The 21,497-nt window shown below is 35.0% G+C and overlaps 2 protein-coding genes across 8 annotated transcripts; one reads left to right on the top strand and one right to left on the bottom strand.

Moving 5' to 3' along the window:
• Positions 1-1,838: 1,838 nt before the first annotated feature.
• On the top strand, positions 1,839-17,775 carry LOC306887938 (uncharacterized protein). 7 transcript variants are annotated; one of them, XM_079445996.1, is made up of 21 exons: positions 1,897-2,067; positions 3,970-4,038; positions 6,061-6,351; positions 6,452-6,760; positions 8,360-8,422; positions 8,525-8,662; positions 9,540-9,656; positions 10,017-10,166; positions 12,627-12,713; positions 12,823-12,876; positions 13,333-13,404; positions 13,522-13,608; positions 13,694-13,786; positions 14,881-14,967; positions 15,072-15,158; positions 15,276-15,362; positions 15,468-15,584; positions 15,669-15,749; positions 17,096-17,209; positions 17,388-17,523; positions 17,607-17,764. In XM_079445996.1, the coding sequence occupies exons 1-20, from the start codon at positions 2,016-2,018 to the stop codon at positions 17,495-17,497; spliced, it is 2,265 nt and encodes a 754-aa protein (XP_079302122.1). In that variant the 5' UTR covers positions 1,897-2,015; the 3' UTR covers positions 17,498-17,523; positions 17,607-17,764. The 7 variants fall into 7 exon arrangements, with proteins under 7 accessions (XP_079302119.1, XP_079302118.1, XP_079302122.1 ...); XM_079445995.1 differs by having other exon boundaries at positions 12,624-12,713; XM_079445991.1 differs by having other exon boundaries at positions 15,471-15,584; positions 17,607-17,760.
• Positions 17,386-21,326, bottom strand: LOC306887122 (cilia- and flagella-associated protein 418-like). Its single transcript, XM_079444659.1, has 6 exons — positions 21,028-21,326; positions 20,652-20,748; positions 20,470-20,525; positions 20,275-20,340; positions 19,979-20,074; positions 17,386-18,261 (listed from the first exon to the last, which is right to left on the bottom strand). Exons 1-6 carry the CDS (start codon positions 21,165-21,167, stop codon positions 18,102-18,104), a joined length of 615 nt encoding a protein of 204 aa, XP_079300785.1. The 5' UTR covers positions 21,168-21,326; the 3' UTR covers positions 17,386-18,101.
• Positions 21,327-21,497: the final 171 nt, after the last annotated feature.

Raw genomic sequence — 21,497 nt, 5'->3', positions numbered from 1 at the left:
AAAGAGAGGACAATGACTTTAGTGTTGTCCCTGAACAGTTTGCTGTTAGGCCAGTGTACTGTTAGCATGAAGATTACCTGAGAAAGCCACAATGGCAAGAAAGTCATAACCTGTTGTGTCTTCTATTAGCAGAGATGAGAGAAAGATCTCAGTACATTTGTGCTGTGGAGACGCAAATCTTTTTTACTCAGCAGTGTTTCGGCCAGCAAATCATCCTTCCTCTGGCTGACCGTGCAGCCACAGCAGTCGACCTGAAATCACATACCAACATGAAGCAGATGCTGAAATATACACACAAATTTAAAGAAGGTAAATAATGGCTGGTGGATACTACTCCTATTTTCACATCTCAGCTATATTTCAGATAACACTAGAACTTCCCCTTGTGGTTGTGCACAGAAATGCTGCTAGCTAAAGAGAACTAAAGAGCAGGTCAGCTAGGTTTTTACATTTATCCTATACGCTTACTGGTGAGTCAAAAGAATATCATTGATTGGTTCTGGTTCCTCTTTCAATTAAATTTATTTTCATGACTTCACATGAAGTCGCCCGTGTTAAGTTAAACATGGGAAACCGGCTCAGGTCTTTAACCATAAGCCACACCACTCCATAATGCTCTGTTCATTCTGTGGGTAGAAACAGCATTATATCTGCAACGTTTGAGTGAGTCTCAGTTTGAGTAATCCCCAAACATATGGTTAGATCACCACACTTAAAGTCCACATGAAAGAAAGCTCAAGTTATTCTATATTGTCATTTCAACAGTCGATATAAAGCATTTGCTAGTTTTCCAGTGCTAGCAGCCAGATATTATATTCCTAACAGTGGCTCTAAACTGGTTTACATTGGAAAAGTCGGAATTTGGAAAAGTGAAGACTCAACACAATACTGTTGTAGGACCAACATGCAAAGAGTGGATGAATAGAACAATTAAACAAAAAAATTGGCTTCCACACCATAGATTGTTTCATGCTCCTGGCAGCCAATAACTTACCACAAAACACATTGCGGTTGGCACAAACTTGGTTATTTTTAATGCAAGTGAACGCATATTTAATGTAGTCTTGGTCATATTTTCTTTTCACCTTGCACTTTTTTATTCTTGGATTTTAAAGATGAAGGTATGCTTCGCAACCTGTCCATGTTGTCATCTCTGCCTAATTTGTCTGGGGTGTACCAAATGACAGATAAACTTACATCAAATGTGTCCATTTGATTGGACACATGGCCTTTGATGTTGACATCAAAAGATATGGTAAGCCTTTTCTCCTCCATTTTAAAAGCCTGTTTATTTTGCTTGATGGATTTTATTATCTGCATTTGGCTTTTTCTCTGCTCCCATATCAGAAAAAAGGGCCATACCCACCAGTTTAAATCCAATAGGATAAGGTAATGGCTATCTTGCTTTTGGTGTAACTGAAGTTCTGGCCAGTGGTAGAGAGGGTAGAAATCTGCTTTGAATTCTTTAACTTGCCATTTAGGCTAGAAGATAATAACAGACAATTTATCTACAAACAGCTGTATTCATTGTCCCTTCAATTCATTAATTGCATGCCAAGCCAATGATGAATGATGAATGATGAATTGGGCTTCATGATGAATTCTTAATCGATTCTGCCATGCTTGAGCATTTGTGCAACTACTAAAAGAAACTCAATAAAAGCCTATAATGAGAAATGAAAATGGTTGCAAAACTTTTGCCAGATTCGAAGCAACTACATTCGCCTCTAAAACACATTTCAAAACAGTCCAAAATGAAATGAAATATGAAGTGAAAACTTATACACCGCAAACATGTGCACTTGACCTGTGACGGTAGCAACATAGGGTGTGCATTTGTGGTAGGCAGTGCATTTGTGAGTGCATGATGCTCAAATTCTCCCCGTAGTGGAAACCACATGCAGCAACTGCACAAACACCAAATGCTGAAGGTGCAGGGTCACGGTTTTCAGTCAGAGTAACTCTCCTTCAGGGACGAACAGAAAGCTTTGGCTGTTAGGCTGACTGACTGAGAGATGCATCTTCTGCTGCTGTGTGTTGTTCTCCAGGCTTTGTCCTTGTCTCAAGGTAAAATGGTTCTGGTGTATGGTTTGTGTAGGCAGACTGGGTCTTTCATCTAGAGAGCTTGAGTTCAAATGCGATTATATTATATTCCATATTCGGGCACTTTTTAAACATTCTAATATTTAATAAAGGACCTAGCGGTGTCTCTATTAAGTCGATGATACTTGAGCAGAGAGGTTGTAGAATTGTCAAAGAGTATTGCACAATCTGTCTAACTAGCTCTAGAGACACAATCACTATCATAGATGGAAAATCAAATGTGCACTTTCAACAAAAGACTTGGTGTAAGACACGCTTTGTGGTTGAAACAAAGCTCAGTTTAACTAATGCAGCACAATGCAATCTGAAGGCTTTTTTAAAAAGCGACAAAAGAAAGTTCAGCGATGCCTCACGTCGCTTTTGTAAAGTGCTGTTTGAACAAAGTGCAACCAGAGATTCGTTTATGCACTTCAATTCACTATGACACATTGGTAAATAATAAGCTGAACTTCACAGGAGACTGAATAAAGAAAGATGACTCATTTATAAGTCAAATGCATATGATGGCTAAAAATAAAGAACAACATTTTATCGCTGAATTTTCCTAACAGCCATTTTTAGACTACATGGAGGGTGGCATTTACAAGGCTCGACATTTATAGAAAAATGTTTCAGTAATAGAATAAGTGAAATGTTATATTTTTATCCAGTGTTCTGCTATAAAGAATGCACAGATCTTCACAGAAATAGAGCGTACAAATTGTGTTTTGATGAATAAGACTGTACACATACCTGGTCTGTAGAAAATAACTGTTAATCTGAGGAAGATTACATCATGCAAATCTTAAAATCTTATAAAGACAATTCTTGCAAATAAATTTTTGGTTTTCATTTTAATTAATGATCTCCTTTTGTAATACAACAAATGCATTGTTATAAAGAATATTAAAATATTAATTATAAAACTAAAAACATCATTTGTGTATGTAATTTTATATGTTTATTTCCCAGAAGGTTATGCTGAAGTTTCTGTAAGCAATTTTCCTTTTTTAAAATTGGAATGTATTTGGCTCATATAATGCATAAATAATACATAGCGATATTATTTCTTAAATTTACTTCATTCTGTGTGAGTATTTTTTTTTTTTTTTAATTTATGTACCACAGCAGACATAGATATGCCATTTTTGTAAGAAAAATGAATATTTTTAGATTCTCTGAGAAAGTCTAAAGCGAGTGAGAACATAATGGTTACTCACAAATGCAATTATCATGTTTCTGAATGAATTTCATACTGTGCCTTTTTTAGAGTACGCTTTAATGGCCGAGCCGAGTGTCGGCTCTGAGTGAGGCAGATGGAGAAACTAATTTAGAGGACCACGCTGTGTTGAAATACAAGATCAGCAGCCCTTTTATCTAGTTAGCGTTAACACAGCAGGTTTTCAAGAAATAGTCCTGTAGTTATAAATAACTACAGCTTTGCTATATGTTATTGTTAGATAACTTGTACATATTTCATCTTGCGGTCTCATTCATATTGTATAAAACTTTTAATTAAGATTTATCTACATTCTCTTTATACTGCTAGCCATTTAAACCTATTCCATGTTGTTTTGACAAAGTCTTCCAAGGCAAGTCTTCAAATGTGAATTCAAAGCAAAATTAACTTTATAACCTGACATGAGCATTACCGATGTTTTGCCGAACATTGTTATTTTGTTGTTATAAGACAGCTTTTTTTATGAATCTTGATCAACAGTGTCACATCACATATATCGTCTTTGCAGACAGTGGCGACTGATAGCAAATTGGAAGACTGTTTGTTTAAGCATTCTGTACGCTTCAGACTGAAATGAGAGTTTTGCCTTCTGGCCTCATGCAACATGTTCTCAGCAAAACTCATGATGTTCCTCTTTTCATCTTCAGGGCTCAATGGTACAGATGACCAGCCTTCCAAGAGTGTGAAAAAGCATGCTGATCATTCAGACAAACAGAGTGAGTTGAATGGTTACTGCTACTCATGCCTTCCTTTGAAAGTGTCTTGTCTACATGAGTGTTATCAGTGGGTGCTGTTAGCAGCAATCTCACGACAATCAAAAAAAGCTAGCTTATTTAAAAGGGGCCTGCAAAATCAAGCAGTTAATCATGATGTTGAACAATATGCATGAGAACTGTGTTTGAGGTAGGCCTGCTGAGACTAACCTCCTATCATCAAACTGAACAGAGAAAAAACATCAGCAAGACCACCGCAACATTGCACAGAACTGTGAGAGCAATCTACCACCCCACAGACAATTTTATTGCACCATTTTATTGCACGCTAGAATCCATTTTAAAATGATTAATCACTGTGTGAATTAATGATGTAAATGCTGTATGCAATCACACAGGCATCATACATTAAGAAGATCGAAAGGAAAATCCTTGCGCTCATTTGGGAGAGTCTCTCGACCGTATCCAACAATTAAGCTCATTGTCATAATTTTGAATTTATAATTACTGATGAATTTATATTACCGAAAACTTAATTTTATATATAAAAAAATATTTAACAGCCTTTCTGCGGCATTACAGGAAGATGCTTAAATAATCTCAATCCATTTTCCAAATTTGTACAAATATTGCTGTGTTCATGGCATTCATCAACCCTGTTATTCAAGTTGTTGTTAAAAAAAAATCCAACTAATATTTTTCTTCATCATATTGAAAATTTTAATTTGCTTGCAATTTTTTTTTTTACATATTCATTATACATATTTGGTCTATTTCACTTTGATGCTTATTTGATGTTTTGCGTTAGAATGAAATGAGACAAATTAGGGTATACACTTCCCAGATTGTTAAATTAAGCACTTTCTTCCACTAACCGTTTGTTGAAAAAGACTTAGTTTTTTAGGTTTCATGCTCTGTTAGATACCATGTTTTCATGCTTCTTCACCAACTGCACTATCATTTAAATGTTTGGGGTCTGTAAAATCTTTTTATGTTTTTAAAAGAGGTACTTTATGCTCAGCATAAAACAAAGAGTACAAAACAATAATATTGTAAAATTACAATTTAAAATAAATGCTTTCTATTTTAATGTTATAAAATGTGATTTACTGCTGTGATGTTAAATTAACCCAGTCTTCAGTGTCACATGATCCTTTAGAAATCAATCTAACATGCTGATTTTGTGCTTATGAAACATTTTTACTATTGTCAATGTTGAAAACAGTTTGTGGAAACCTTGGTACATTTTTTTCAGGATTATTTGATGAATAGAAAGCTCAAAAGAACAGCATTTATTTGGATCCATTTTAAAGACTTTACTTTCACGTTTGATCAATTTAATGCATCCTTACTGAATTAAAATATTCATTTAAAAAATAACAAACAAACAAACAAACAAAATAAACCCTACTGACCCCAAACTTTTGAACGGTTGTGTTTTTCACCACCACCACCACCACCACAGTGGAACATCAGACCAGTGACCTCTGACCCTGTTGAGAAGTCACCCCAAAGCAAGACCTTCAGAATGAGTCACAATTCCACAGATGATATACAGACACAAACTGCATCCTGTAGTCATAAATCAGGAGAACTTCATGAGCTCAAACCACACTGCGGAGGCAATCTCATAAACTTTCTAAAAAAAAAAGTTCTTTCCCCAGTGTCCTCCATGTTACAATATGACATTTCCACAGGAAGTGACTCACGGGATGTGGCTGTGTTGCAGTGTACTGCTACAACGTTTTGCAACACAAAACAATGCCCCACGGTTTAGATATTCACTTTGTTGTTTGGGTCTAAATAAAAGTCTAGTGTCTGATGTACTAGAAATACACACTGAGAACAGAATCAACACTCAGATAAGATCAGTGCCAGGATGCCATGTTGGAAAATTTTCTGACTCAACGCAGTATGCTGTAAAAAAAAAAAGTGAATACATTCATGAGAATGATAGAAACAGTTAAGGTAGATGATTCAATGAAATCATTTAATTTTTTTTTTTTTTTTGTCTTTCTGATCTAGTTGAGCTCTCCACACTAAGTCTGTCCGAAGGCTGCTTTGGTGTGCCTAGGGCTCTTTACAAAAACACTACAGTCGATGTGACCCTCAACCTTTTGGATGCTCAGAAAAAGAACGAGCTTGCTCTCCAAATCTGTGAACGTTTAAGTTGTGGCCGTGTTTTCAAGCACAGCACGAATGCAACAGTGCACAATGGAACTTGTCTTGCAGACTGCATCCTGAGAGACTCAAAACTGCACAACTGCTCTACGGGTGCAAAAGGCGACTGCATGAATGCGACTGAAGTAATTTGCGGTGAGTCATCTGAGATCTTCTCAGAGATCTTTTGATAAGTGTTCTACTTTTGTTTCATTGCTGTAATTGTGCTTTGTCTGGGCTGACCACTGTCTTCCAGAGCACAGTGCTGTCCGATTGGTTGGAGGACAGGATCGTTGTGCTGGTCGGGTGGAGCTGCTGCATTCTGGGAATTGGGGAACAGTGTGTGATGATCATTTTGACATCAATAGTGGACATATAGTTTGTACCCAGCTGGAATGTGGAAATGCGATAAGATTGGACTCTTTTGGGCCTGGAACAGGTACCATCCACATCAGCCAAATGAAATGCAATGGCTCTGAGAGCAGCTTATGGGAGTGCAGCTCAATCAACACCACTGCCAGCAACTATTGTGGACATAAGGAAGATGCTGGCGTTGTGTGCTCAGGTATTGTACACATTCTGATTCTGTATGCTCAATGGGCAAGTGCTAAATATCGTAAAACTCCTCTCTTTTCAACACAAAGGTGAATTGCAGTTTGCCTTATATGCTATATTTCAGAGAGTATTTCACAGTATTTTCAATCGAAAAATATATAGAGTGGGGAATGTTTACTCATCAGGAATTGATTGGATAGTAAAAAGTGGACATACATGCCCGGATATGATATACCCGATATGATATACCCAAATGCAAGTTTGTTTAAACAACATTAAATAGCTTTTATCAGTTGTTTGATATTATCTAAGCATCTACATGGCCAAATGATATCAAAAGAAAAGAAAGCAAATTAGTATATTTAGATTAAAAATAACAAAGGAAATTTTAGGAGCACTTTATTTGAAATGTGCTTGTTAATTATTACAGTAATAACGGTAAATTGCACATAATTATATGCAACTAAGCCTAAACCTAACCAAACCAAATTAAACCATAATCTTAACCCTATTCCTATAGTAAGCACTGTATACGTATGGTTCTCATGAGAGCACCTGTAAATTTAGTTTGGTAATCATTCTACACATAGTCTAGTAAAACAAAACAATGAATAATAGTATTAATGCATTTTTTGGTATTTTAATAAAATAATAACGAGTATGGTAAAACTATTATAGTTTAAAATATAAAGTGAGTGTTAAAATGACAATTATTTTATAGTACACTTAAAAATATAATGCTAGTATTTACATTTTTATTTTATATTGTTTATAAAATAAGCAAGCTTTTATTTTGTCCGGTTGCTGTGCTGGTTTTAGCACTGCTGAGTGAGTGAAGCGTTTTGCATTTTGATGTGAAAACAGCAGTGCATAGCCTAGATTTCTGCTTTACGTTTGCATGGAAATTTTATACAGTATTACAGTGAGTCGGTCTAAAAGGGTGATTAAAAGCTGTTAACTCATGCAAATGAGTGGTCTGAATTTACTTACACAGCGCATTTTTTATTTTTGGCGCACGTGCGCACCAGTAATATGCACCCTAGTATGGTAATGTTAGCAATGTGGTTAATTAATATTACTCATAATTATACTGTTACAAGGACACCTTAAAATTAAGTGTTATCCATTTTTGTTTGGAATAACATACACTGTTGAATAGTTCAGTAAGACCAGGATATGTATGACGGTAAATAGGGCCAGTTTCAACTTCGTGTTGACTGGAGCATCATAACATTTGCTTTGTAGACACCAACGTTTTGTGCCAAATGTATTACTTAGCAACCAAATTTCATGTGTGTATTTGAGGTCATAGTACGTGACCTCTTGAGGTGTAACGTTACCATAATTTCACCGAAAAGCGGGTCAGAATTAACTTTTTAGGGTGGTGGGAGACAATTTCCAGTCAGTTGGTCTTCCAGTTTTTTAGTCAGTTGGTCTAAAAAAAAACAAGACAAAAGTAGGGCATGCTTACAAGGGTCTTTCTGAAATGTCAAAGCACACATATATGAGCTTATTAGTGTCTTTTTATGAAATCCAGACTGACAGGTCTTGGTAATTTGTATTCCATTGAATCCTTTGTATCCAAATGGATTAACTGTCTTTCATACAGAAAGTGTTGAGATCATAACCACAAGGAGCACAACCGAGCTAAACTTGACAATTCTGGTGCCAGGTGATGCTTCAGTTCCTTCAGTTTAAAAATAAAAATAAATGATTAAAACAGTGACATAATCGGCATGATTTCTGTTAATATAAACCTCTCTGTTTATTTTAGTGTCAACTGCAGTGCCATCTACACAAAGCAGCAGCGGTGTTTCAGCAGCAGCGATTGGCTGCATCATCTTATCTATTGCTCTGCTTATGGTTATTGTTTTAAATGCTGCTGCCTATGTGCATTTCAAAAGAGCAAAGGGCAAGTATAAGCATGTTTTACATGTAAAAGCACTACTCACTCATATCTTCTGAAGCAGTGGAAACAGTGGCAATATTGTAATAGGGTTAGAAAGTAAATGCTATCCACTGTACTAAAATACTTGACTATGAAAATACAGTGGCACCAAAAAATATTCAAACCATTTTAGACCCTTTACCTACGGTGGCCGAGAGAACTCAATGCGCTGCAACTTCAGAAAACACATGCAAATAGAAAAAGCACCAGCAAATCAAGAAAACATTTTCATCAGTTTGACAGCAGGTGCTGCAAATGCTCACAACACAACTAAATAAAGAATTTTATTTGCAGCGTGTTTCTTTATTTGTTTGTGTTGTGAGCATTTGTAGCGCGTGTATTGTCAAATTGATGGAGTTGCTTTCTTAATTTGCAGGCATTTTTTCTGTTTGCAGCACATTGAGCTCTCTCAGCCACCGTACTTTACTCACATAAAAAGTGGCATCAGAAAATAAATAACACATTTTCTTAGAACTAAATAAAAAAAAACTGAGCAAGTAGAGCTGAGCTACAACAAACAGACTTATAGTTATTTTTTATCATTGTCTAACTCTGAGAGCATCTATGCGTACAAATACAACACTGATGCCTTAATACTGTATTGTTATGATCTTCAAAGGAATTCGCTGACTTCTTGGCCAATTTCTGTGTGCATTCAGTGCTTTCCATTCAAATAACAGGAAATTCTTTTTTTATAGAACACGAAGAGCGTCAAACCTTTTGTGGACTATTAACTCATTCTTTTGATTTTAGTTAATTGGACAATACAAAAGCTTAAGGCAACGGCTTAGTGCTGCATTGGGAAGTTTAAGTCATTTGTTTTTGTCCTCTCCACCAACAGAATGTGTGATTCACCAACAACACCGTAATTCTCACACAAGCCTGGAGAATGAGTCCAATGCACAGATAGGAGTCTACAACCCACAATCTGTCCACACTGCTAGGGAGTATCAGTATGGTTTGTATTGCTATTGTGTTTATTTTCTATATTTTATGTCCTCACTGATTATTTATTTTTAGTATTTATTATATATGATAAATATTCTTAAAGTATGGTCTACTGTTGTATGTAATTTTAACCCATATTGTTTAGTTTTTTCACAGAATGTGAATTTAATCTGTTATTATTATGAATAGTGTTAATACAAATGAATACTATAATTATACTACATAATTTTATTTAAATAAGTGATTCAATTTTAATAAACTGGGACTGTAATTATAATGAAAAAGTGTGTAAATAAAAATGTGTCTTGTATAACTTTAGTGATGTTCTGTTTTGTCATTTCTGTAATGATCAATGTTTTTCACTCCTCAGAAAGTTTTGGCCCGAGAGCGAGCTCAAACTATGGCCGCAGATTTAGCAAGAGAACAAATCGACCCACTCATAACTCTGACAGCTCCACTGATTCAGACTATGAACATCACAACAGCGATCGACCGCGAAGACTGCCTCTAAACTCATCAAGTATGCTGGTTTTAGCAGACAACACATCTATTGCAGATGACCACAAATATCAGCTAAAATACATATCATCAGTTCTAAAATTACACACATCAGAGAAAGTCGTTTTACACAGAACCAGATATTACTGGTTTAATTGCATAAGCCATTTTTACATAAAACAGAGCCAGTGAGTGTCGGTGGAGGAAAATAGTTTCCTTTTATACTTCAAATTAAATTGAAACTCATCTAACATTAGAGAGAGCTTTCAGACACACCAATGGTTGAGCACACAAGTATTCAGCTTCTGACATCTTCCTTATGAAAGTTTAAAGCTGTTTTGAATGTGAAGAGACAATAGAGAGAAAATGGAGCAAAATGTCATCAGAGGTGGGTAGAGTACCCAAAAACTGTACTCAAGTAAAAGTAAAAGTACTTCTAGAAATATTTACTCAAGTAAAAGTAAAAGTAATAGTCTGAATAGTTACTTGAGTAAGAGTAAAAAAGTATCGGATAAAAAAACTACTCCAGTTAGTTACTAGTTACTTTGGATCATATAGGTACTGAATATAGTCTATTTTTATTTAGATATATAGATTACATTTATGTAATGTGTATGTGTATACACACACACACACACACACACACACACACACTGCCGTTCAAAATATATATATATATATAGCTATATATATATATATATATATATTTTTTTTTTTTTTTATGTAATTTATTTCAGTGATGCAAATCAGAATTTTCATCAGCCTTTACCCCAGTCTTCAGAGTCACATAATCATGTTGATTTATTATCAGTGCTGCTCTTTTTAGCTTTCTATTCATCAAAGAATCCTGAACAAAATGTCACAGGTTCCAAAAAATATTAAGCAGCAAAACTGTTTCCAACACTGGTAATAAATCGATATATTATAATGATTTCTGAAGGATCATATGACTCCGAAAACTGGAGTAACAGCTGATGAAAATTCTGATTTGCATCACTGAATTAAATTATATTTTAAAGTAAATTAATTATGTATTATCCTATAACCTCTGACACTGAAACCTCTGAAAACGCCTCACATGACTGCTCTGAACATAACGAAACAAATGCATATTGACGGATCTTCTGTTCCGCAAAATGTAAACAAATGTAGCCTATATTTTTGCAAGAGTAAATATTGTAAAAATATGAATATTAATTGTGTCTAGAACAGCTAGGCCGCGCGCCGCTGCGCAGAGCTAACGCGGGTTCCGCGGGTGTTCATTTCATACTCTGTGACAGCTTATTTAATGTATAAATTATACATTGTATTTAATGAAAGGTACATGTACAACAAACTGGTAATGTCATAGTGGTATCGTGGCCTATACCTGTGGAACAGTAGACAGCACATGCGGTGTTCATCTAATAAAAGATCTTCATATAGCTCTAGCAAACAAGCCTTTGTTGCAGATTTGTTTTCAACTGACTGTAGATCCAAAGCCACGTCTTCATCGCTCTTGATGTTCTTAAACTCTCTATCTGAGTGAGAATCGCTTCAGAGACTCAACGCGTGCGGCAGGGAATTGAACGAATCATTCAAACTGATTCGCGAACCGATTCACTGGTTTGCCAACTGGTTTGGTAAAGCCTTTAAAACAGAATCGACTCAAAAGAATGAATCATTCGCGAATGGGCATCGTTCATTGCCCAGAGAAAAGTAGACGGCGCGTTTGGAATAAACTTAAGCATTTTTAACTTGTATTGCATTAAGATACAGTAACGAGAGGACAGTCGCCCACAGTAACGAAGTAAAAGTACCGTTTTTTCTCTAAAAATATACCTGAGTAAGAGTAAAAGTACCCATTTTAAAATATACTCTAAAAGTATTAGTTACCCAAAAAATGTAGCCTACTCAAGTAAATGTAACGAAGTAAATGTAACTCGTTACTACTCACCTCTGAATGTCATGCACTACCATTCAAAATATTAGGGCTTGATAAGGTTTTTGTTTTTTAATTAAAAACAAAAAGACTGTATTTCTTTGATCCAAAATGCAATATTGTGAAATCATTGCAATTTTAAATAACTGTTTTCTATTTTAACATATTTTAACATGTAAATTGTTTCTGTATTGACAAAGCTGAATTGATCATCATTACGCCAGTGTTCAGGATGCTCAGGAAACATTTCTTATTAGTAGTAGTAAATACAGTTGTGCTGCTTAATATTTTTGTGGAAACTGATGCATTTTTTGCACAATTTCATAAAAGTTTTTACTTTAACTTTAGATTAATTTTACGCATCCTTGCTGAATAAAAAAATATCTTATTGGCTTCAAACTTTTGACAAGTAGTGTACAGATAAAACTAATCCACTAGTTTCTCTGTTTTAACATTATGCACATATCATATATTCTTGTTAAGAAGTCACGGCTGTGCATTGAATGATAAACAGTGACTTGTGAGCAACCACAATTAAAATGTATGAATTCTGTCAAGCAGGAGATGTGAATGATGTAGACAGCACATGCTCTAGAGAAAGACGTGTACACAATGTGGAAATCAACATGGACACCTTCCAAAAGTCAGGTATGCACAAATAAATCATAGTCAAATTCATGGGAAATTTTACACTTGCCTTTTGATCGTTTAAATCAAAAAATCCAATGATATATTATTTTGTTTCTTTGTTATGAAGGTGATAAACCCCCACTGACACTGTCTTTTGGTGCTCCTGACACCAACAGGCAATGTACGCAGATTTCATTTGACTGTATTTGTTCAACTCTTAATAAGGAAATACACTGGAAATGTATACATTTTCCTTTTATACTTCAAATAAAAATTGAAACTCATCTAACATTAGAGACAGCTTTCAGACACACCAATGGTTGAGCACACAAGTATTCAGCTTCTGACATCTTCCTTATGAAAGTTTAAAGCTGTTTTGAATGTGAAGAGACAATAGAGAGAAAATGGAGCAAAATGTCATGCACTACCAGTCAAAATGTTAGGGCTTGATAAGTTTTTTGTTTTTAAATGCTGACATTAACATGAACTAAGATTAATACATGCTTTAAACATATTTTTCATTGTTAGTTACTAATGTTAGCAAATGGAACCTTATTGTAAAGTGTTACCAAATACTTTTATTGTTAATGTGAATATTTAATAAATACTAATGTTTTAACATTTTCCCCTTATGAAGCACTTCAAGAAAAGTTACCACTGACACTCTTGTCTTATGGTGACCATCGCATACCTGGAACTGACAATAAAGGTAAAGCGCTGATTTAGCACCGATGAAACATCAGATTTTTTATATTTGTTCCTGTAAGAAATAGCATTTTTAGTAAGGAAATGAAATCCAGATGTATGAACCCTCTTTTGCCTCTAGGAGTAGATGTGAATGATTCAAGCAGTACATCTTCTGGAGAGTTCTATCAATACACAGAGACTTACACAGACAACAATTTCATGCCACGTATGGATTGGATTAATTTGATTAATACAGAGAGAACATGTACAGGTGTATCTACTTATATTTGATATTTTTTCCTCTAATGAAGGTGAGGAAAGGCCATCATTGCGTGAAAAGTCACCATCACCATTTGCACCCTTGTCTTACGGTGACCATCACTTATCAAACCCTGACAGTCAAGGTAAAGCACTGATGTAAAACTCTTGATGAAATCCCAGATTGTAAAAACATCTTCCACCTCAGGGATTCCGCGGGTCCTTAAAAAGTGTTAAATTTAGTTTTATCAAATTTAGAGCTATAAAAAGTGTTAAATGTTACAATAAATTCTTAATTATGATTTCAAGAAGTCTTAAATTTGGGGACAGAAAGACAATAATTACGCTATTTCTTCATGTGATGAATAAACTTAAAAAGACTATGATTTCATTGAATAAATATGATCGCTGCATGTTTCAAAGTCAGGTGCTGCGCTGCTTTGTGTACTGCCGTTACCAGGAAAAACGCGATATTTCTGCCGTTCCGAAAGTGCCACCTGCTGGCAGAGAAAGAATTAGCATTTTCAATAAGCAGGTTGTTGTTTTTGTTCAGACCAATGGGAATTTTTTTTTTTATGCTGCAGACAAGCGGAGTTGTAAATGTGAACTGGTGGATCAACAAAAAACAATCTAAACAATTAAAAGAGTAAAATATATTTGTTATTTAATTAATACAATAATTGCTTGATAATTGTTTAAATTAATATAATAGTTGATACTTTGTCATCCATTTCCTTAAAAAATGGTTTAAAGGCTAAAATGTGAAGTTTATCATTTAATAAAACTGTAAATCATGCTTTTTATGGTCATTTTACAGTTTAATATGTTAGCATAGATATTGCCCTATCCAGCTTAAATGGTATTAATTTTATTTGCACAGGTCTTAATGGTCCAGTTTCACAGACAGGGATAAATTTAAGCCAGGACTATGCCATAGTTCAATTAGGATTTTAGAGTAATTTATATAAACATGCCTTAGAAAAAAAACATTAATGGTGTGCATCTTGAGACAAAACAAGGGCACTGACAATCAATCAAGATCAATCAGTACAAGTTTCTTTCAATTAAAACAGCTCAGACTTAAATTTTAGTCCGGGACTAGGCTTAAGCCTTGTCTGTGAAACCAGGGGGAAAAGTATTCAATTTGAGCTTTAAAATATTTTAAAAAAAGGTATCAAAAAAACAGTATCTTGTAGTAGGGAAATACATTTCAGATTTATGAATTCTCTTTTTTCTTCAGCGGTGGATGTGAATGATTCAAGCAGTACATCTTCTGGAGAGTGCTATCAAAACACAGAGATTGACACAGACAACAATTTCATGTCACGTATGTAAAAATAAATTATACACTGTGTTAATTTAATTCATTTAATCTAGAGAGAACATGTCTGGTGTATCCACTAATAATTCATCTTTTTTTCTCTAATGAAGGTGAGGAAAGCCCATTATTGCATGAAAAGTCACCATTAGCACCCTTGTCTTACGGTGACCATCACTTGCCAAAGCCTGACAGTAAAGGTAAAGCTCTGATGTAAAACTCTTGATGAAATCCCAGATTGTAAAAACTTCTTCCACCTTTAAGATTAAACAGTATAAGGAAATAAATTTAATATTTATGAATTCTTTTTACTTCAGCGGTGGATGTGGATGATTCAGACAGCACATCTTCTGGCGAGTGCTATCAAAACACAGAGATCGACATGGACAACAGTCTCCAGTGTGGTAGGTTCACATAAAGCATGTAATATTGAGGCTTGAAGGGTATTTTCACTGAGCATTCTTAGGATTCATTCTGTCAGGTAAATCTCATGTATCTGTTTTCTCTAGAAGACGAGGAAAGCCCATCACTTCCTGAGAAGTCACTACAGACACCCCACAGCACTCAGATGACAGGAAACACTGCTGGTTACAGTGGCTCCCATGTACCTTTCGCCCACAGTCAAGGTACCTATTTGATTTAACACAGTGACGATATCGACAACCATGTATTTTGATAGGGATATGTGTGAATTCTTCTGTGCTTGGCAGGTGGGAATGATTCAGACAGTTCTTCATCAGAAGAGTGTTATCAGAACACAGAGATTGATGAAAATGGCTTTCCTTATTATGGTATGAATGAAACATTTGATCTTTTATAAGACCACAAGTGCATTTTCCTAATTTAATGCTAATATTTCATTAGAATTATATCACCAGCAAAACAATTTGAGAAGTTTAATTAAAAATTTCAAAGTTTGATTAGTGACCCAGTAATGGTGCGGAATCTTTAATATTGCTTCTTCGTTTTGTTGTAATGTTTCTACGGAGACCCTAAGAGCTCATGGTGGTGGAAAGATTTCGGGGTGGGAGGAAAAAATCTTTTTCAAATCTTTTGCGTTCTCTTGCAAAGATGTTTGCTTTGCGAAAATCTTTCCACCACCATGAGCTCTAAGGGGCTCCGTATGTTTGTTTGTTTTAAATACATTTTTCAATATTTCCAGGTTTAAATGACACTACTGCACTACTAAAGTTTGGGTTCAGTAAGATGTTTTTAATTTAATTTTTACGGTGACGCATTGCTTCCACACATTTTTTTGCACTCAATTTTGTCGTAATAATGAGATGTTATGCCGTGTTAAGGACATCTTTTCTCGTAATAACGAGACATCCCATTTAAAACGACATCCTGTCTCATAATAATGAGATATGTCTTTAAAACAACATAATTATCTTATTAAAACTAAATTTTTTCTCGTAATGACATGTCATAAAGATAATGTTTTTAACGGTTTAATTTTGTTATTACTATTATTTTGTTTTAAGAAACAGAAAAACAAAGCTATATATATATATATATATATATATATATATATATATAATATCGTTTTGACGAGAAAAATGTCGTTAAAACATCACATTATTATAAGAAAAGATGCCATTAAAACAACATATCTAGTTATTACAATTTACTTGAATGGAATTAAATAATATGTGTATGGCAGCAATGTGTCACCGTATTTTTATGACATATGTCGTTATAATGCGAAAAAATTAAGTTTTAACGAAAAATTATGTAGTTTTTATGACATGTCGGTATTACAAGAAAATGTAATTTTAATGATATAACATCTCATCATTACAACATAATTGAGTGGAAACAATAATATGTGTGGCAGCAATGAGTCACCGTACATTTTATTCTGCAGTAATGCTGCAACTCATTTATTGCGACAGTAAAAACATATGGCACAAAATATTTCTGATTAAAATAAGTGCTGAAAAAAATAAAAGAATATGCATTGTTTTCCAAAAATGCAGCAAATGAGCTTAACAGAGTGAATTAAAATTTAAATGTATTCAAATAAAAGTTTTTTTTTTTTTAATTGTAATATTTCACAATATTACTGTTCTTATTGTATTTTTGATGAAATATCTAAAAACATGTAACTAAAATTTGTCTCTCTTGTTTTTGGAAGGCGAGGAAAGCCCATCACTTCCTGAGATGTCTTTTCAGAATCCCCACATTGCACAGATGACAGAAAGTACTGACAGTTACGGGGACCATCATGAACCTAGAAACCTCAGTCAAGGTACCTCTTGCACTTAACCATGTGACAGTACTTCTCCGCTCAGAGAGCTTCCTTTCTGAAATCCCCAGACTCCTTTGAACCTGGATCTTTTGTACAGCAAACCTAAACTTTAAAGCAAGCAGTATAAGTTTTCAAGTAAAACAAAACACTAATTTAATTTTTTTTTATTTTATTTTAGAAACAGATAACAGCAGCACAGCATCAGAGGCATCGTACGTTAATGTACCACCTAAAAATGATAGGGAGGACCATTCTTCAGATAGCGACTATGAAGAAGCTGCCTGGTGAAATCAACATGACAACTGCAAGAGCAGGTAAAACCTTCAAAAACACAATTGATTCTTTTAATTCTTGATTCCATTTATTCTGTGGACAATGATGTGCATTTATTCTTTAGGACAGACAATTCACAACAACACATCCCTGAAAACCAAGGAATGTAACACAGATGGGCCCTTGCAATACCTGAGTGTTTCTTAAGGAATTTTCTGGAAGAACAGAAAAAAACAAACAAACTACATTGTCTATTTTATAATAAACAAACTATAATCAACCATTCTATTATTAACATCCAATCTCATTCTTTTTTTATTTCCAACGGTGCAAAATGTCTAAAAATGTGCATGTGTTTTTAGAATATTTGAATATGTTACAGCCTTTCATTATTCAAAATAATAGAGTCTACATAATATACACCAGCCACAGTGCTTCATCATTCTAAGGGAGAATGCAGTGTTGACAAAGAGACTCAACTACTTCACACAAAAACTCTTTGTTATTCAGCCCCACAAACTGCACAAAGCAAATTTTGAAAATAACCAACATTCTCTTTTGCGAGGAGGAGAGCATGCAACACTTGCTAGTGGACTCTGATAAGATTTCAGACTCGTGCTCATACTTTGTGTTTGCCACAAAACCACTTTAGCTGCTGTTGTTCCCTCAGGTCAGAGAGCGACACGGCTGAGTGCCAGCTACATTGACAGGCGTACGCACGGCCACCCTTTTTCCTTCTCAGTTTGGCTTTTAGTTTGTGATGGTCCGGCATGTTATTCCTAAAGCAGGGGACAGAAGAGAAGCTTTGTGAGAATCTGAAAATATTTCTGTACTTGTAGTTCACAGATTTTTTCAGTATATTACAACCCGTTTATAGAACAAACTGCAAAACATATTATCTTGTGTGTGGGTCTGCTTCTCTCAAAATGTCAAACTGGTGCTGGATGTGGTCAACGAGCAAACATAAGAAAGTTCAAAAGTCCTCTGGATACCCTGGACTCATTTCACCCTAACAACAACAATAATAATAATAATAATATTGTAATATATTATATAAAATATAATAATATAAATGAAAATAAATATAACAAATATTGTTTATATTTTGCACCGACGATGGAAGGCTTTTTTAAGGACAATTTTTAATTTAGATTTTTTTTTTTTAAGATTTAGATGTAATTTAGAATTTCTTCCACAATAAAAAGCACATTTCTGCCCTATTTTAAGGACCAAATAGAATTCGTTTTTTTGTGTAAATAGATTTCTTGGATTTTGTTTTTTTCACAACAAGTCTGGATTTTAATACAAGAACCATTAGTATGAAACCCCAATGCACATAATACAACTGTGGTCCCATTTCACCCAAGTATCCTAATAATAATATTATATGAAGTTTATATTTTGCACAAAAAAATGGAAGTCTATTTTAAGGACCATTTTATTTACATTTGAAGGATTTATTATTATTATATATTTTATTTATTTTTACCACAACAACAAATCTGAATCTTAAATGCAAGAACCAATTATTTGAAGACATTATGATCACATGGTTCAAAACAGCATTACAGAGTTCAAATTTTCGAGCTAACCAAATGTCTTTGGAATTTTTAAGTCTAAGTTGTTAAAAACTCCAGATATCAGAATCAGAATCAGAAAGAGCTTTATTGCCAAGTGTGTTTGCACACACAAGGAATTTGTCTTGGTGTTATGAGCTTCCAGTACAGAAAGTACAAACATATGGACAATAAAAGATATGGAAAGAAAGATATGGACAATCAACCATAAAGTATTCATATTTCAGAAGTATAAAGGTTTCTTTCTGTGCTATTATATCTTGTACTTTAAACTACAGCAAGTAATGTAAGCAATATATGCAGCTACAATACTGAAAAGATGGTTTCTTTGAGCTGATTTATCACCTGTTTAAAAGGGAATCCTCAAGTTCAAGTTTCTAAAGGTTCATTGAATAATTCCAACCACATTCTCTCCTAATTAAAGTTGCAAGCTTGAACATCATTAAAACACAAAGACCCTTCAACTTAAGAGCTCGGCTGTGTCTGAGCACGCAGCAAAGTGCATCATGGCCTAAATATGGAAGATAACAACATAAAAGACATGGTGCGAATGATTCACTATCTGTTTGATGCAAAAGTTGAGTGAGACGCTGCAAGACACTGCGCTGAAGATAATACGGAAATGACGCAGCCCGGAGGAAAAAAGGGTTCGTGCTAAAAAGGTGGCGTGTTGCGTTGTTGAACGCTTGTCCTTTATCAGCATGTGCAAATTTAATAAAGCTTATTTTTAAGAGGGCAACATGATGACTTCAACAAAGACCTCATTAACTGACATGCTGGTGCTGTGCAAAAACAAGCCTGCCTGTGGCAGTCTAATGAATTGATAATGAATGAACAAACTGCTGCGCCTGCAACAGTGGGACACATGGATCAATGCTGCCCCCTCCTGATCAAAAGATGTTGCCTCCTGATACCTTACCTGAAAAATAAATAGTCACAGGAGTCATCCCATTCCTGATCCTCAAACATGATTACACTGAAATCGCAAGATGTACATCTTAAACGGTTGCAGGCCCTTCAAAAACAAAACAATTCTTGTTACAGACCACAGTCAGAATACATTTGCACATGCCTATGCAAATCTAATGTACAATCTCAATGGGGAAAATATGTATTGTGATAGTAGTTGTTAATATTGAGCTCATTAGAAAATGATTAAAATTATGTATGTGGCCTTCAAGTCCATGCAAGATCTAATTCTGATGTAATTTTCACCTTTGTGAAACACTGGTTCCAATACCGTGTGGTACAGAACTTCCACCAAGAAACACAGGACAACATCTGTTTGAGGAAAAACGTGAACGTTAATCAGTAACAACACACCTTGAATCTAGCTGTTCCATGTTTGAAAGGCTCAATTTCTCCTGTAAAACTTCTACATTTGAATGTTTATGAAAACTATAAACTTACTTCTTGGACGTTGTCTGAGATGCATCACTTGTGGAAGTTTTTGCTGCAGTGGATTCCTGTTCATGAGAGATTTTTACAGATGCTTGACATGCACTGTAAACAACTGGCAATATTAAACTGGAAAAAGTATGTTTGCTTTGTTCACTGATCATAACAAGGTTTTGTCCAGTTATTTGACTTACATGAGTGCTGGTGGGCTGATAATCATCATCCAGTATTTCCTGCAGCATAGCGTCAATATCATCATTGTCATGTCGAGCTTTTTTGTATCCTTGTTTTCTGGAAACCGTGAAAATAAGTCGAAACGTTATGGTGTTGTCTTGGAAGAATCTGGTTTTGTTCAGGTCTTGGAGATTATGTAGCTATACATTATCGTGTTGTTAGTCTCGTGGTGAACCTTTTCAGCATTTCAGTCAGACTGGTAACACATTATTTGTATCAAAAGTGTGCTGCTGTATGCCACTGTAAACATAAAGGGTTTAGTTGTCTATTATCTGCAGTAGTTTGTAGCTAGGTTAGCTCGGGTGCTAATCTCGCTAGCGTACTAAATTACGTTACCTTGACTGTTTCTTGTCATCGGGGTTCACACATTTTTGGTCCGTTTGTTTAAAAGCGGTTGTTGGTTGTTTGGACGCAGACGTGCTGCAACAAAACTTTGATTCGACTTCATCAAGTAAATCATCCAGATCATCCGCCATGATTATCCGCTGGAGAACGCCACGTTTGTTACCATAGAAACGCGTGGATCATTTCTTTGCTATCCAAATGCGTAATATAACTAATCGAATTCTACAAAATTCACTTTACTGCACTGTTAAACAAGATAGTCGTGCTCTGGAAGCTGACCTAACGCTTCCGGTTTGCTGATTGGAGTAAGATCCAAAACGGAAAATGATTCGTTGTCGGCAGGATTCGAACCTGCGCGGGGAGACCCCAATGGATTTCTAGTCCATCGCCTTAACCACTCGGCCACGACAACGCTATACACACATCTTTTAGAAGTCGAATACTTTTCTCAACATTAACAA

This window comes from Barbus barbus (genome assembly GCF_936440315.1).
Source record: "Barbus barbus genome assembly, chromosome: 21".
NCBI classification, from domain to species: domain Eukaryota; kingdom Metazoa; phylum Chordata; class Actinopteri; order Cypriniformes; family Cyprinidae; genus Barbus; species Barbus barbus.
Note: the sequence above shows the minus strand (reverse complement) of the source record. Positions and strands in the feature narration are given on the sequence as shown.

What these genes read in the sequence shown, in the direction of transcription:
- LOC306887938 (XM_079445995.1), top strand. Translation starts at nt 2,016, where the DNA reads ATGCATCTTCTGCTGCTGTGTGTTGTTCTCCAGGCTTTGTCCTTGTCT. An exon ending in GGCTTTGTCCTTGTCTCAAG is followed by an intron (nt 2,068 to 3,969) that starts GTAAAATGGTTC and finishes TTTCATCTTCAG; the next exon opens with GGCTCAATGGTACAGATGAC. An exon ending in TGCTAGGGAGTATCAGTATG is followed by an intron (nt 9,657 to 10,016) that starts GTTTGTATTGCT and finishes TTCACTCCTCAG; the next exon opens with AAAGTTTTGGCCCGAGAGCG.
- LOC306887122 (XM_079444659.1), bottom strand. Translation starts at nt 21,167, where the DNA reads ATGGCGGATGATCTGGATGATTTACTTGATGAAGTCGAATCAAAGTTT. An exon ending in GATGACAAGAAACAGTCAAG is followed by an intron (nt 20,749 to 21,027) that starts GTAACGTAATTT and finishes CACGGTTTCCAG; the next exon opens with AAAACAAGGATACAAAAAAG. An exon ending in TGTGACTATTTATTTTTCAG is followed by an intron (nt 18,262 to 19,978) that starts GTAAGGTATCAG and finishes CCCCTGCTTTAG; the next exon opens with GAATAACATGCCGGACCATC.